The sequence below is a fragment of the Protopterus annectens genome, chromosome 8.part1, assembly GCF_019279795.1.
Source record: "Protopterus annectens isolate FY-2018-M chromosome 8.part1, PAN1.0, whole genome shotgun sequence".
Lineage (NCBI taxonomy): Eukaryota > Metazoa > Chordata > Ceratodontiformes > Protopteridae > Protopterus > Protopterus annectens.
Window position 1 is genome coordinate 487,668,797 of NC_056742.1, and position 18,176 is coordinate 487,686,972.

General features: G+C 40.9%; 1 protein-coding gene across 1 annotated transcript in view; it reads left to right on the top strand.

Annotated features, from left to right (window-relative positions):
* The window catches only part of LOC122810159 (AKT interacting protein), a 379,674-nt gene extending 369,069 nt beyond the window's left edge, over positions 1 to 10,605 (top strand). The window contains exon 8 of the mRNA XM_044081634.1: positions 9,620 to 10,605. Within this exon, the coding sequence (XP_043937569.1) occupies positions 9,620 to 9,730 (111 nt within the window). The 3' untranslated portion in view covers positions 9,731 to 10,605. The remainder of the gene's footprint in view (positions 1 to 9,619) is intronic.
* Positions 10,606 to 18,176: the final 7,571 nt, after the last annotated feature.

The window sequence follows — 18,176 nt, forward strand, 5'->3', positions numbered from 1 at the left end:
CTGTTATTCTTATATCTTTCTTTTCTGAATACAGTAGAAGAAACTTCCCCATTCTGTAGTAGATTTATTTTAGTATCCAGGAAAGACCTGAAATAACTAGTTTCAAAAAACCTAATCTGTTTTGCATGTGTGAAATAAGACTTCAAACTGGTAATGTCCCCTTTCCGTGCAAAAAATGTCTTCAGTGTAACGTTTATATATTAATATTTGTTTGAAACCAGGTAAAAAAAGATGCGTTATCAGTTTTTCAGGAGCAAAGCACTAAATTACCAAAAGCTGGGGCACCTTGAGCCCCATAGTTACACCCTTTGTTTGTATATGCTATCATTGAAGAAAAAGAAATTATTATTTAATACTAGATTAACGTGCAAGGTGAGAACACTTTATTCATAGAAAAGGTGGTATGCTTCTCTAAAAATTGTTGAAATAATTCCATACCCTTCTTGTGTGGTTTGTTTGTATAGAAGTCTTCAACATCTAGTGTAACAAGAATACACCCAGAAAGTTCTGCTTTTATTTGTAGCAGTTCATTTAAGAATGCCCATGAATCGCATAAATAGGGTGTAGATTGTACTAGTGGATTGAGAACCATATCAAAGTAGTGTACAATCTTCTCAGTCTTGTTTTTTTTTTTTTTTTTTATTGCATATAATGGTGGATCTGTTATTTTTATAGATCTTAGGGATACCAAATCTACCAAGACTGGGTTGGTGTACTGACATAAATAGAAACTCATCTGTCTAACTATACTCATCAAGTTCAAGTTGTTTTAAAGAGTTACCAACTGTAGAGAAGTATTTAAACACTGTTTTAGCATCAACTAGCTCAAAAAAATTAATAAACAGCGAACATTCCATTTTGCTAATGTAGCCAACCTGTTTCATGAGGACTAAACCTAGTCCCCTTATCAAACCTGCATGATGCATAAAGATTTCTCCTTAGTAAGTTCAATTAATGCTTTTCTTTCAGAATTAGAGAAGTTATGCCACTTATCTGCATTGTCTGAATAACACAACTTCCTCAAATCTCTCACATAAAAAAAGGTTTGAACAGAATTAAGTACAGGGTTGCTCTAACTTTTGGGTTTTAACGTAACAAAGCTAGTGGCTTCATCAGAAGTGGAACCCAAGTCATCTGAACCATCAGTAGGCAAAACATCAACCCTTTCATCATTACGTAATAGTCTTAAGTTAATTTTTCTAGCAAAAAGACGTAGGTCTAGTAAAAGATCTGGTAGATAGGCTCTTTGAGAAGGGATAAAATTTAAGCCTTTCTGTAATACCTGTAACTGATGGTTAGAAAGGTTTCTCTTAGATAAATTAAAGACACCAAAACTCATATGTCTTAAAGATTCATTTATATATGCATGTGTGGTATGTACAGCAGAGCTAACTTGCAGTAAAGTTTAATCACTATATAGTTGTCTAGTATCATATACAGAAGTGTTAACTTGCCATAAGGTATCATCTCTGGCTGTGTAGTCTCATGCAGAGAGGTATCATTTATGTGTGTCTCATTTACATAAAAATCATTTCTTTGCATCTTATTTACCGAAGAATCTTTTATTTGTGTATTTATTTGCATACTGAACTTCTGGTGATTCGTTAAATTGTTTATGGGAATCTGAGTTGCCCTCTGCTTATCCCTCCTCGGTTTTTCTGACCGCGTCTGCCATTTATTCTCCCTTTCCTGTTGCTGGAAATGTCTCTATGAACTGACCCAAGACATTTTGTAACCTGTGCTTCCACCTGATAAGCTAGCTTCTATATATTTGAAGTCATCCAGGAGTGTTAAGTCTGATTTGATTGTAGCTTGTGGGAACCTTTCTGAAAGCCCATATGGATTTGGGGATCCTTCCCTCTCCTTTGGTCCAGAGGGTTGAAGGTCCTCCCCATTCATCCCTGACATTTGTTCTCCTTCAGCCCATCTTGGTGCTGGTGACCATGGTTCTGACACAAGCCCATATTTCCACTTCATTGGCCACCACTACCACCTTGAATTTAGTCTGGTTGTCTCAGAACCAAGCATGTTCTGAAGCCATGTGGTCAGAGCCAAGCGCCCAGGATTGGGTTCACATCTGAGATTGTCAGATCCATCATTACCCCTAGGTGCTTCAGCTCTGCTTCAGTGTAAAATCTGGACCCAAACAGGTCGGTGACTGGAACAGGGATCTCCCTTGACCTTATCAAAGAAAACTGCGCTCAAGCTGTTGGTGTTCGACATTGTAGAAAAGATACTGTCACATTCTGAGACTGTAATTATTGCATCACTGTTGGATGCATCCTGATCCTCTCATCCAATTCTCTCTTGAGCAGTCCTTGGGATAGCCTGCACTGACGGCCTTTCAGCCGCCCCAGACCAGAGACCTACCTCCAACTTTATTGTCCCCCTAGCATCCCCCCCCAGGTACACAGGAAGAGTCATTGCAAGAGGAAGCACTTGGATTCCCCTGAGGAGTCTACCAGTAAGGATTCTGACCTCAGTAAAAGGGGAAGGGTCCACAAAGCCCCCTGAGAGGATTCCTCTGTTGGTGACCTCTTATAGCTGATACAACGGGGGGGGGGACTTCTGAAGCCCCTTTCTTCGGAGATTTTTTTTAAAGCATTTGGTATGAGCCCATCTACTACTTGGGTGGCACTCCACTGAACCCATATATAGTTCATTCCATGACCAGCCTTGGAGTTTACTGTAGTACATAGCTGATCTTTAAGATGCATAGCAAAATATTTTTAGCTGATTACAGTAGACAGACTGGCAAATCTAATTTGTCCCTTGGTGTGCATGATAACATAAGAAAGACCTGACAATCTACTTCCATTCCCTGCTTGTCTAGCAGACTGCATCAATGTCAGTGGATGTTCATGTGGGTGTTATGGGTGTCAGTTAAGATTTGCCATGCTGAGCTTAACAACCAAGATGGTAGTATTTTGATGATGTCCTTCAAGGATGCATCTGCAGTCATAATATATGGGTTGTCCTGCCTCAGGCAGCCCTTCGGTCGGCCGGATTCCAAAGTCTGGGTTTGGCCTCTGCTGATGTCGCACTTTCCCCGACGTCAGAGCGTCTGGGGTATAAAAGCATCAGCCGACGCCATTTTCCCCAGTCTTTCTTGCCGCACGGTGCCCGAAGCAGAAGCTGTTCGCAAGTGCCGGTCAGTCAGATCCAGTGAATTCAGCTACCGAAGACTTCGAAAAAGCTAAGCACCCCGTTGGGGACTCTTTCTTGCCTCAGCCGATGTCAGACAAAATTAATAATTGTTTAACTTGTGGGAAACAAATACCTCATAAGGATTTCCATTCCTACTGCCTTCCTTGCTTAGGCCCAGACCACGACGTATCTGCCTGTTCAGCCTGTGCTTCCTTCAACCGACGAACTCTTAGAAGTCAGTCGGAGTTTGCAGAGGAATTTTTTGGGGGCCAATTTTGCATATAAAATGCCCTTCGGAGACTCCGACTTCGCATTTAGTGAAAAAACGGAAGGACAAGGACAGACACTCGCGGCCCACGGTTTCGGCTGAAACCACGGTAAAGCCTACCGCGAGTGTCTCTGTTTCGGCCGAAACAGAGTCCTTGGAGATTCCTTCTACCGAAACCATTCAACCGACCACCGCGGCCCGGGAGGCCCCGGCTGAGTCTGCTACCGAACTACCTACCGAAACCAGTGTCCAGGAAATGTCCGACACTATACCTTTGGACATTTCTACTCCTGCACATGGGGCAGCTAGGCCCCCTGCTTCCATGTCCATTAAGGCCTTTTCTAGGGCTAAAGCTGCTAAACTTTCTAAAGCTTTGCCTCCCAAGACTACCTCCCAGAGGCCTACTTCTAGTTCACAGATCCTCAGCTTTGCAGAGGACCTTATTTCTTTAATTAGGGGTTCACAACCTCACCCAGACCGGGCCTCTCAACCTCCACCAGACAAAAGGCTCACGACTGACCCCTCTGACCCACACTCTTCAGATCAGTCCACGGATGGCTCTGAGTTGTCAGACCACCACGAGGAGGCTTATTCGCCCTATGAGGATTCTGATGCTAAAGTATCTATTCCTTCGGCCTCCCCTCCTGAAGAGCTTTCCTTTGGTGAGACTCTACACTCCATGAGAGAGCATTTTCAATGGCAAAGTCAGAAATTCTCTGATTCTAGAAAAAGATTAAGGACCTTTTTACATCTGCCTCAACATAGGCCCTTAGCTATACCTCCTGTTCTGAATGTAATTGATGATGTGTACAATGATGTCAGTTCAGCACCTGATACTCTCCCTCCGGCCCCTGCCAAACCTGATAGATACTACAGGGTCCCGGATTCCCATTACCATCTGTTTAAAGCGCATTCTGCAGACCCAGAAACTATTTCTCAGGGCCCTAAAGGGATTGCAGCCGCCACAGCCAAAAATCCTCTACCCTCTGAAAGAGTCTAGAGCTTTAGAGAGATGGGGAAAGAAGGTATATACTTCTGCAACTCTTTCTGTCAGGGCATTAAATTGTCAATTTCATATGATACAGTACCAAGAGTATTTATTAGATGAATTGAATATGAAACTTTCATCTCCTGAACCCCTTGACCGTAAATCCCTGCAGGATTTGGTACACAACTCACAGCAGGTTAGTAATCATTTCTTAAAATGTGGCTATGAGGCATTGGAGGCTTCATTTAGATCAGCTATGACTGGGGCAGTCATTCGTAGGCATGCCTGGCTGAAGGAACAATCTCTGCCAGACCATGTTAAAGCTAAACTCCTGAATACTCCAATGGAGAAACAAAATTTATTTGGCTCCTCTGCTCAGGAGATCTTAAAAAAGGTTGAAGAAAAGGCAAAATCTGTGCAAACAGTTAAGGATTTCCTGCAAGTACAACCACCGAGATTCAGCAGAAACTGGCCTACGAAGAATTGGTCCTTTCCAGATTCGGACAGAGCCCAGAGAGGCAGGAACAGACGCCCTAGAGGCACAGGCCAATCGAAGGGCTCCTACAGAGGCAGTCAGTGGCAGCCTGCCAACCAGAGAAGTAGTGCAACAACAGCAACAACTACTACTACACCAGGACAAGCTCAATGACTTTACTCTGATTCCGCCTACCAGGGATCAACTGGAAGCACCCTTGGGCGGAAAGCTGGCTTTATTCTCAAAAAACTTGCTTCAAATGAAAGCTATAGAAAAGGTACCACTTTCAGAACAAGGCCAAGGATTTTACTCAAGACTATTCCTTGTACCAAGAAAAGAAAATCAATGGAGGCCTATTCTCGACCTGTCCGCACTAAATACTTATCTCATTGTCCCAAAATTCAAGATGCTGACCCTACAGCAACTTCTTCCCATGTTGGGCAAGGAATCTTGGCTGGTGACTCTAGATCTCAAGGAGGCATACCTGCACGTCCCTATTCGACCAAATTGCAGAAGACACCTTAGATTTCTTGCAGGATCAGAGCATTATCAATTCTCAGCATTGCCCTTTGGCTTATCTACTGCGCCCAGAGTATTCACAAAATGCCTGGCATCAGTAATTGCACACTGCAGACTTCAGGGGATTCAGATCTACCCATACCTGGACGACTGCCTTGTACAAGCGGACAACAAGAAAAATTTGATAAAGGACTTTGCTTATGCCATCCACCTCCTACAGGCCTTGGGATACACAGTCAACATCCAAAAGTCAAGACTTGTGCCATCCCAAAGAATAACCTTTTTGGGTGCAGATCTGGACACAACCACCCAAATGGCTTATCTCACAGAAGAAAAACAACTTCCAGATTACTTCATGATGCTGACAAGACAAACTCAGCTTACTGCAAGGAAAATCCTGCAGGCCCTGGGTTACATGGCATCCTGCATAATTCTGATACCACAGGCCAGGCTGCATATGAGAAAATTACAGTGGTACCTCAGGAGTGTATGGTCTCAACACAGTCACAGTTTAGAAGCTTTGATACCAATCATTCCTTGCCTACAAAAGGAATTTCTGTGGTGGGCTCAGGCCTGCCAGTCCAACAGAGGGTTGCCTTTCAACAAACCAAAAACAAAACAAACCATCACCACGGACGCTTCAGACCAAGGATGGGGAGCACACATGGAGGGCAAATGTATCCAAGGCCTATGGTCTCAAGGTCAGCTACGCATGCACATAAACCAAAAGGAAATGCTGGCAGTGATGCATGCAATCGAGGCTTTCAAACCTTTCCTCCATCAAGGCCACCTGCTAATAAGGACAGAACACCACGGTCATGTGGTACATAAACAAGCAGGGGGGCACACACTCCTACCCTCTCTGCCGACTGGCTATGAATCTATGGGAACTATGCATGAACCTCAATATCCAACTACAGTCCCAGTTTGTGCCAGGAAAAGAGAATACACTGGCAGACAGCTTAAGCAGAACTACCTTGGATGCACACGAATGGATGCTGCACCCAGACATCTTCCAACTCATAGCAAAGGAATGGGGAATGCCGGAGATAGATCTGTTCTCCTCCCCTCTCAACCACCAACTGAAGACATTCTGCTCAAGGACATACCACCCACAAGCTTGGAGGGTGGACTCTCTCTCTTTCAGCTGGAAAGCCGTAAAAGTATATGCCTTCCCACCTCTCCCATTAATGTACAAGGTTCTACTGAAAATCAGGGAGGAGCAGCCAAGTGTGATTCTGATAGCTCCGGACTGGCCAAGGCAACACTGGTACCTATTATTGAGAAGCCTGTCTCAGGCAAAGCCATGGCCTCTCCCCCTATGTCCTCTTCTTCTAATGCAGAACAATTTCAAGATTATGCATCCCAACTTGAAAACATTGCAGCTAACTGCCTGGAAAATTCCTTAAATCCCAAACAAGATGCCTTATCACAGAGAGTGAGGGACATCATCTTGGAAGCTCGCAGGCCGTCCACAAGGAAGACATACTCAGCTAAATGGAAAAGATTTCTCATTTGGAACGCATCAAAAGGCTCAGATGTGACAGTGGCAAGCATGACACATATTCTGGAATACTTAGCAGAATTGTTCCACAATGGCCTGTCCTGTTCTTCCATTAAGATTCATGCCTCAGCAATTTCAGCAGAATACAATGTGGATCCACCTATCTTCTCACACCCTCTCCTCAGGCAATTTCTGAGAGGGATCAAAAACATTAAACCTCCAAGAAAACCCCCTCTACCCACCTGGGATCTCAACTTTGTGTTGGAGAAACTAACACTACCTCCATTTGAACCAGCAGCATCAGCGGATCTACAGTTTCTGTCTTGGAAAACTGCATTCCTTCTGGCAATAACTTCAGCAAGAAGAGTATCTGAGTTACAAGCATTAATGGCAGTACAGCCATTTCTTATCTTCCATCAGGACAGAGTTTCACTAAGAACCAGTCCTACTTTTATGCCAAAGGTGGTATCTAGGGTATCCTTGAACCAAGCTATTCACTTGCCTACATTCTTCCCAAATCCACAGAATAGAGGGGAAAAACTTCTGCACACCCTGGATATACACAGACAACTATGCTACTACTTGGACAGAACTAAAACTAGCAGAAGAACTGACCAGCTATTTGTAGCATATGCTACTGGGGTGCAAGGAAAAGCAATTTCCAAACAGACAATTTCAAAATGGATAGGAAATTGCATTCGATTTTGTTACTCCTTTCATGGAAAGACAGTTCTTGAAAACATCACGCCTCATTCCACAAGGGCCACAGCCACCACTACAGCCTTCCTACGAGGGGTGGCTACCAAGGACATTTTAGAAGCTGCTACTTGGAGCTCCGTGCATACATTTGCCAAACATTACAATCTACCTTTATACTCCAGATCCAGAGCAGGTTTTCCTACTGCAGTCCTGCAGGGGGATATTAACTACACCATCCTTTTCTTAGTTCCTCCTCCCCCAGATTGGCTATGGTATTCTACCCATATGTTATGACTGCAGATGCATCCTTGAAGGACATAGTACAGTTTTGTACCTACCATAAATGTAGATGTCCGATAGGTATGCATCTGCAGTCAGGTTTACCTTCCCTCCTACCCCTCAGTGGTATTCCTAGGGTACTTACCCCTCTTTCAGCTAGCTGGGGGGAATCTATTATGGTGTATTTGTTTGTATATACATGTATATTATTTTATAAGTTTGCAAATGTTTGGAACCTTTTTTGCATTTATCCAAATTTAGCCTTCCTAGAGGGCACCTGGCATCTGGGGCAAGAAAAACTGAGGAAAATGGCGTAGGCTGATGCTTTTATACCCCAGACGCTCCAACGTCGGGGAAAATGCGACATCAGCCGAGACCAGACCCAGACTTTGGAATCCGGCCGACCGAAGGGCTGCCTGAGGCAGGACAACCCATATGTTATGACTGCAGATGCATACCTATCGGACATCTACATTTATGGTAGGTACAAAACTGTACTTTTTGCCAAATGAGAACCAAGTGGGGGAGGTGCAAAAACTAAATATTACTTTCTTGTCCCAAATGAACACTTGGAGGGGATCCCTGAGTCATCAACTTGTCTGGTAGAATGGAGTGGAAACATTTGAAGCAGTGAGGTACTTTCCTACCCAAGTAGAACAGCTGAGTACCTACCTGAGGGTGATGAAATACTTAGTATTGCATAAGCTAGGTGCTTGAGTGAAGCACCGGCAGTCTGACATTTTGTGAATGCCTTGAAACACTTTCTTGCCTGTGTCAAAAGTAGTTTGATTTGGACAGGTTTCAGTTTTGTGTGACATGACTGGTATTTGAGTAGTGGTTTATGGAGAAATTTGTCTGAACCTTTCTGCATTTGTGCGCATCAGGAACATGGGAATAATAATAGGCAAGCAATCACCTATTGATGCTGTACACAGCAGAGAAACAAAAATTCTTTTCAAACACTTAATACTGCTTACCTCCCAGATCGGCTTGCTTGATAAGCCTGATGCAAATTTGTCCAATCTTTGGCATGCAATTTAAGATCTTTAGGCAGCCAGGAACTTCAACATCCTCTTCCTATTCTTTTGTTGGGGGTTGGTTGTTGCAATCTTGATGTCAAGTTCTCTGAACAGCAGTCCGGTCCAGTAGTAAAAAAATCCATCAGCAGCTCATTCCCTTATGTGGTAGATCTGTCAGTGATGTATGCTTGAGAGATTTTTAACATTCTGGACCATTGCTTTACATCTACACAGTGGTGACAGGATCTGATGGTCTTGTAAGTTTTTACCTGCAGAATTTTAGAAAGGTAATATACAAACGTAAATGTTGCCAGCAGCTGTTCAGACTACGCTAATCAGCTTTAAATAGTGCTGCATTTAAGACTTAGGTGGTCTCTACCTTAGCAACCAGTCTGTAGTTTGTCAGACCATGATTATTTTGCTGCAATTTACTGTTATCAGCAAAGTTACTGAAGTAAGGATAGAAGAGACTCTAATGTGCATATTCACAAAACTTTGAGGCAGCAACAAGATTAACAGTAAATGTGACTTATTCTTTGAAAGCCAGAAGTATTTTCTTTACAGAAAAATAGAGTATAGTGTGTTAGCTTGCTATGGAATTAAGTCTTGTAAAGAACCTGTTGACTTATTTTTAGTACTTCACTGCTATTTCCTTGCATAGTTGAATGTTTTTTTGTAAAGTTGCACTGTTAACAGTTTGACTTTTTGCATTTTCCTCCAGCGCAAATCAGATGATCAGTCAAGCAAGGTCATGCACATAACTGGCCTGTCTTGGGTGAAGCCCGGTTCCACACAACCTTTTAGCAAAGATGAGAAAACAATACAAACATAAATTTCTTCCAAGTACCAGCGCACCTTGCACTTTCTGGTAGTGAAGGAAGTGGAATATTACAGACTGCAAAAAAGAGCTCTTTTCCTGCAGTGTCAGGACTTGTAAATGTTAGATTTAAAAATTAAAGAAACTGTATGGTTGAAAGTCTTCAAAAACGGTGATTCTTTTTCCAACTGTCATCCTTAGTGACATATGCATTTTTTTTAAATCGTCTTGGCCCCAGTTATGATGGTCTCACAGAAACACTAGCTGAATTACAATGGTTTTGCTGAAAGTTGAGGCTTTTTTTTTTACGTTTCCACATTTGGAAAAGATTTTATTTTGCATTTTATTAATACTACCTTACAGGTAGTGACAGGTTAAAGTCTTAATGCATCAGTTAGAACCACATTCAGTATGGTTAGTTTTAATAGCAGTTGACAGTATTTTACATATATAATGCAATGTTTGGGTTTAAAACTGTAAATATGTTTGCATAGAGAACTGTAAATATCTAGTTTACTAATTCTGTATCTAGCACTTTGAGGTGGGAAACAGTTGTCCATGACTAATGTGGACAAAAGGTACCTTATTTATACTCAAGTTTGGTGCTCAAGCACACAAAATGGCCTAACCAAGTAGGCATTACTACATGACTTTACCAATGCTTTTATGGGGTACAACATTTTCAAGCAAAATCCAGCAGAAATGGTTCTTTTCATGTTTTTTCTAGGACTGTTATACTTAAATGCTTGTTAGGCCAGGCTGCAGGTCTGTGGTACTTGGCCTTTTATCAGGATTTATTGTGAAAAGTAAGTGTACAACATTGGGACTGCAGTGTGATTTACTAGTGATCTGATCTTTTTTAAATAAACTTGGCTACCATTTTCTTTTAATGCCTGTAGTTTGTTCATGTAATGAAAAAGATTTCTGAATTATAAACCTGGAAACGCTGCTGTAACAATGATCTAGATGTTTTTTGCAGTAATCACGCAGCAACGCTGTACAATGCTATCCGAGAAGTGAAGTTCCCAACATGACGTACTGAACTTAAGTGAGACACTTACTTATTTATTTTTTTTTCCCGTTGACCCTTTAGAGCAGATGTTATTTGGGATACTTGCTGAGTGGTTGAAGTCCTAGATTAACTAGTCAGATTTTCCTTAAGCATATGTCTGATAAATTTTATTTGGCAGTGCACCGCTGTCAGATCCACACATGTTTACTTACCAGAGCTGTAGAGCACTGCCCGTACTCTTCTAGGATCTGTTTTGTGCCACTAATCTCAAATCTTCACAGGCAGGCTGCTTCTGCATGAAGATGGTTGTTATTACAGTGTCTACATAAAATGAACTTAACTGAAAACATTGACATCTGTATATATCCTTGGAGCATGGAAGCACTAACCTCCTTAGTACGTTATTCTTTCCTACCTGCATATCCAGTATACTGATCTTGCCAAACTGTTCTATGGATTTTTGTTCATGTGTATGCGTGTATTAGGTATATCCTCACCATCAACCCCACTTTTTGCAGAGGTGGTGTCTTGTCTGCTTAGTTAAGCAGGCAGAGCTGGAGGTATCTGCTTGTGTAAACGCCTCATGTTTTGTAGCAAGCTGCCTCTGCCTTGGGACTGTTATAGGGAATGCCCCCAACTTAATTCTTAAATGTAAGATATCATTGTTTTTATATTGAGAGTCTCTCCTCACATTTTTTATAAACTGAAGTTTATTTGTTCTTTGCAAATCTTAATTTGCAAATTCTAATCAAGGGCCTTCATAAGGATCCCCTACTTTATTATGACTTCCAGAAATTTTGGATATCCCTATACAGGGTCACCCTTCCTCACACAGTGGGACATCAAGGTGAACAGTAATATAAAGGGGAGAGTGTTTTTTGCTGCGAAGGGCATTCAAACCCTTCCATTCAAACCCTTCCAGTGCTGCCATCCCTGGCAATTCAGCAATACAATATTCCCATTTTGGAAGCTTTTATTGTTATTACTGTTTACCTTTTTGTTGTAATTGCCCAAGTAGCTCTCTATCTCTTGGATCTTTCTGAAGCCTTTTTCAGCCCCAGGAAAGGTCAATAAGTGTGCTTCCAGTTGACAGATTCCACCAAAGGATAAACACCTTCAGTCTTTCTGGGTATATCTCTGTGCCAGTGTCCATTCAAAGTCCAGTAGCAAGCTGTAGATATCTCTGTCTCCATATCTGTCAAGATTTTGGTACGATTCCTAAGCACCCACAGTTGGTCATTGAGCTCCCCAAACAGCACAAAGGTTTCTCCCCTTGCATATTCCTGCTGTTTCTGTTCATAATCCTGTTGTCCTTGGAAAAGACTACTATCTTTTTAGATTTTTGGACCAAAAACTAGAATGCATCGAACCTCCTGCACTGTACCAAGTTGGTATAATGCCAGGAGCATCAGACCTGACCATGCCTGCCTTTGCCCCTTGCAGCTTTGATTTATAAATTGTTCACTCAAAAATTTGACTGATGCCAGAAAATCTGACACTAGCACCGTTGTGCCAGCCTTCTGCTTCAGTTATTGCTCCTTTTTTAAAAGATGAAAGCCTTTGCCCCAGTTCTTTTGTGTTTGATGGGGTAGGAGGACCTAGTTTAACTTAGCCTTTCATATCCACTTGGTTATGATACCAGTGCTCGTGAGTCTCCATTTTCAAGCCTCCCCCAACTCAGTTTTAAGTTGCATGACTGTGTGTGTTTCCAGTCCCTGGTTCCGCCATTTTCTTTGTGAGATTTTTCATTTCTTTGGCTTTCCTAAAAAAAAAAAATACAGTATTTTAGAGTCTGTTAATAGTGCTTATAACTCATTGGTACTGGTGTTTGGAATATTTTGGTTTAACTTGTTTTTTTTTCTGTGATCGTGGTTTTAGTTCTCTGTTACTGCTGTATTAATAAGGTTTCAAGCTTCATAAATTCAGGGTGTGGCCACAAATTGCCACCCCCCCCCAAGATTCCCAAACGTAATGAGTGTATTGCCTAGGAGTAGCCCACCTTGGTACCAGTTTGTCAGCCCTGTGTGTCCTTTAATCAGCTAGAGTCCTGGTTTCAGAGTCAAACTTGGATTAAGGGGCATGTTGTCTTCTCCAAACCACTATGCAGTCTCGTGTGTCTCCACCTGCCTCTAAGAAGTTGAAAAAGGAGGACAGGGACTCCGGCAAGGACTGTAAAGGCAAGGAGAAAAAGAGGTACAAAGAACAAACTAAAGTGTAAGCAAGGCTCTCTGCACCTCCAGCTCTGACTTTTTTTATGGAGTCAGTAGTTTACCAGCACCAATCTCCACCCATTATGGCTCCAGCCTTGCATTTGACTGTTTCACAGACTCAAAATATTTTGCGTCCATGGCTTTCACTAGCTTTGGAGTCTGGCCAGCTCCAATTGCCATTCTTTCCCATTACACTGAATCTAGTTTTCCCAGGAGCCAACACTCATGTCCATGGTTCCACCTTCTGGATCCAAGGCATTTTGCAACCTGTACTTCGACCCTATAAGCCACCTTCCACAGCTTCCTAGAAGTCTGTGAGGTCATCGCGGAGTGTTGAGTTTGATCTAACTTGTGGGAAACACTTTCTGAATCCCATATGGGTTTGGGGATCTTTCTTTCTCCCTTGGTCCAGAGGGGTGAGGATCCTCCCTCACTTTGACCCATGTCTTTGTGCTAGTGACAGTGGTTCTTATACAGACCCATATTTCCACTTTATTGGCAGCTGCTTCTTCCTTTATGTACTTGACCCTGATTTTCTTGGAGCATGGGGTCAGAGCCAAAGGCCAAGGATCTGGTTAAACTCTGTTGTCAGATCCATTCCTGCCTTGTGGTTGCTTCGACTGTGGACAGCTTGGCCTCTGTATCAGCTTCAGACCCAAATGTGTTAGGGGCTGGAACAGAGATCTCTCCTAGATCTGATCAAACACATCCCCACTTCAGCCATCTAGCAGTGGCATTTGACGTCATAGAAAGGATATCTTCACATTCTGAGACTAGAATTATTGCACCTCTGTTGGATCTGTCCTGATCCTTGTGTCCAGGTCTCTGTCTCTTGAGCAGTCCTTGGGACAGCCTGTACTGACAGGCTACCAACAGCTCCAGACCGCAGACCTCAGGGGCTTCTGTACATTTTTATTGTTCCCCACCCCCCAGATGTAAACAGGAAGAGGCAATGCAAGAGGAAGCACTTGGAGTCCCTGAGAAGTTTCTCACTAAAGATTTTGACCTCATTGAACTGGAAGGGTCCACAAAGTCGTCACTGAGATGATTCCACTTTTGGTGACTACCTTAGAATTGATATAACAATGAGGAGGATAGGGATAGACCATGGAAGCTCCCTTCTCTGGAGGAGTAGTTTTTTTCTTAAAGCCTGCGATATGAACGCATGTACTTTTTGGGTGGTGCTTCCTCTGGACACCCTTAGCAACCAAGTGTCATGGATGAATTGGCAAGAATCTGATGTGGCAGAGTCCAATTGCAGCACTGGACACCATTGTCATCACTGCAGCCATGAAAAAGGAGATCTCTAAGAGTGCATTGGTCCATCCCCTGAATAGGGAGTCATGAGCATTGGACTGATTTGGGAAGTGTACTTGTCAGTGGTATCTTTAGTCTCTAGAGGCTTGTTAAGATTTTGTCGAAATGAGTTTGATTCGTAATGTATGATCAATTTTAAGATGTGGGAATTAGTCTAAGGCCCAAGAGCCTTGCAAGCTGCACACTGATAAACTTATAAAAATATACTTTAAAGCACTGTACTTCAGCTTGAGCACAGTTACTAATAAAATAACTTGTTTATGTAACAGATGACACATACTATATTGTTACAGGTTACAGCTTTTAATGTACAAGGTTTGGTTCTCTATACAGATGCAGATGATGATTCTCCATTTACCTCTGAACTGTGTGTTCCTACAGATCTAAGAAAAACAACATTCAGTTTTGCTATCCTTTTTATACACTTTTTTTATACTATTTGGATCCTGTTCATGAAAGCAGTCTTTTGAAGTAGTGTTGGAATTTGTATGTCATACAGTCTGCTGATCAGCTGATTTGTGTTCTGTTTCAAGGTAAATTAAGTGACAACCTTTAAAACTTAGGGAGTCGTTTGTCTCCCATCGTCCTTGCACCTGACTCAGTCAAGATTAGGGAGACGTCCTTTTCTGCAGTTCTCCTTGCAGCTATACCAGTCACGGAACAAGTATCACACACAATACAGTATGGATGCCGAGCATTACTCACTTTTCTACTTTTCTGCTTGTTCTCAGCTAAGAAAGTTTTAACCCTTTTATGTATGTATATATATATATATATATATATATATATATATATATATATATATATATATATATATATATATATATATATATATATATATATATATATTCTGACAGAAATGTACACACTATTGTAACGGTTTAAATATATGTATTTTAACAGTTTCCTCTTTTGTTTTAATAACACACAAAGCAATTTACATTGATATGTATTCTTTGGTCAGAACATAATTTTCATCATGATTTGCATAAAACACATTAGGAAACAAAATGTTTAGTTTTCTTTTGATACAAGTTAAAACAACTCCACACAGTTAATACAATGATAGCAAGCATACTACTAGAATTGGGTGTATAATCCAGTCTAACAACTTTTTCCTTTTGCAGACCATCCTGTGAAAATATCCCACCAATTTTATGGGCTGTCTCTGCCTCAGTTTTCTCCGCAAACTTAACTTATTTTTTTACAATTACAGAATTTAATTCACGACTTAGAATTGTTCTTTTAACCTTTTGCATCTGTTGAATTAACGGTTTACTTTTATTTATGACTTTAATGAAAATCCAGCATTAATTATTGACAATGTTTGTGGATTCCACCGCAAAGGCATTGCAGCCTTGCTTTCTGGAGTAAACACGTGTCATTATGCCATGTCAGATGGGTAAGATTGTTAAAACAGCCTACAAAAGGATGCTGCTTAATAATTGTTAAGCTTTGATTTGTTACAATGCATAACAAACTGGTGCAATTTCTGACATTTCAAAATTAGAAAGTAAAATTGTCCATTTACATACATTTACAGAATGTTGTAAAAAAAAAAATGGTTCATATACTGATGTGCTGACCACACACCAGTCCATTAGCTGTATGAGTACAATGTTCAGTTTTGTAAGTTCTATTTTGTAAAGCAATATAATTTCTCTGTAACTGGGGTAACCAGTACTGGTATGGATAAAATGGTGGTCCAGAAACCAGTGGTAAAACTACAACTTTGACTCATTACTTTTGAACTTGTTACATTATAATGTATAACTTTTTCTGTACAGTATGCATCTGTGCTTGACTGTTTGCTGCCCATGCATTTCAATCCAGGTAGTACTTGGGATCCATTTTTCAAACATGGTTCTCCACACATATTCATTGTTGGACATTAATTTCATTTGCACTGAAATTTTCTGCATTTCTACATGCAAAGACTGCAAAGTACATTTAGTCCAATCTACAAATTTAGTAACATTAACATCAAACCCTAACCTGATAATCAGTCATGAAAATGCTGCAAAAAATCTTTTTGAAAATTCATGTTTCTTTTGTAATGTCCATATAGTAGGTGCCTGTAAGTGTACAGTTTGTGAAATATCCTGGCCTGTCCGTTTTAATCTGCCAATATTTCTATATCAATCGAGTTTAATGCCCCTAAGCCTGTTCCCAACCCCCTAAAAGAGTATCTTACCATGTTGTTCGTTTTCTACAGCCAGTAGTGTCCGAATGGAATGAGATATTTGTATGTTACTGTTTTTGGTACTTTTGTCCCACTGTTGTACATGTCAATGGTACCATAATTACTTGATCAAACTTGGCTGTGTGATTATTAAAATTTTTGATAATAAAAAGGCAAGGTGGTCTTCCAGTAATTACTCGCCCATTAATAATGATCTGTATGTTTTCCTCCTGTAGCTCTATTTTAGACCCTTCTGCAGTATTGTTGACACAGTATAAAACTGAAATAGCGTTCTTTACCCTTGTAGTATGCAGCATTTTATTGCAGTAATGTTTTGTAAAGATGCATTTGCTTTATGCTGTGAGTGTTGAACATGTACTTGACCTTTGGCTGTTTTCCAGACTTGAGACACTGGTCAAAGGAAAGGTTTCCAACATGACAAGTAAAGTTACCTCGAGTTCTATTTATAGTATGTCCCCACAACCTTATATTAGTAATGTTAGTCTTGTATACTTTTTGTGTTGGGGTCTGTACTATTCCTGGTACTACTATACAATTGCAAAAAACTGTAAAAAAATATATATATATTGGTGTAGCACATGCTTAAATGTTGAAATGTGTACAAAACTATTTACATTTGCTGTTGTCTGCCTTTTACTCTTCTGTATTCCAAATAGGTGCACTTTAGGCAGCACTTTTGTGACTTCATGTCTTCACTGCTTTTAACTACTCGTTTGATCTCTATGCACTAAAACTGTTCTGTTTTTTTTTACCTTTTATTTTGTATGCCAGTAGGCCTATTTGTTCCACTACTTCAAAAGGTCCTTGCCAATTGCTATCCCAGGGTCCTTTCGTCTAGAACATTTTTACTAATACCTTTGTTCCACAGGGAATTTTTTCTTCCGGCGGTAATATTGGGACCTTTCTCCATAGATGGAAAGCTTGCTCTTGCACAGTAACATATTACTGTAAGTTGTTTTAACCATTCCTGATGCATACTGATTTCTAACATAGGTCTACCATCTGGTAAGTCAGGATCAAAAGGTAAATGCATTGGCATTTTTCTCCCTGTCATAATTTCATAAGGAGGTATTCCTGTTTTACTGTTGGGTGTTGCCCTTATGCCCATAAAAATGCCTGGCAAATGTTGCACCCATGTGTTTCCCTTTTCAAGACATGCTTTTTTGAGACTCTCTTTAAGCGTATGATTCATTCATTCTACAATTCTGTTTGACTGTGGGTGATAAGGCACATGAAATCTTTGCTGAATTCCTTACAGATTACACATTTGCTTTAAGTCACTGACAAGCTGCGGACCATTGTCCAATTAAATGATTCTCGGCCACCCCCAATGACAGAAAATATTTTTCCATAAGGCTTCTGCTGTTGCCTTTGCTGTCATGGTTTTGGTAGGAATTGCCTCTACCCATTTTGAAAAAACATTCTCTACTACTAGTAGGTATCTGTAACCTCCCTTTGTTGTTGGCAGAGGACCTGAATAATCTATTTGAACTGCATACCATGGCCCATCTGCTGTCTGTACCCAATGTAACTGAGTTTTTTTGCTCTTGCCATTTACCTGTAAACAGATTAGACATTCTTTTGCAGTTAGCCTACAGACCTTTTTAAACTTGGATTCCAATACTTTTCCTTTACAACTGCCTATAGCTTATCAATTCCTAAATGCCTTAATATTTGATTTAACTTGACCAACTGACATGCTAACTAGTATGGCACATA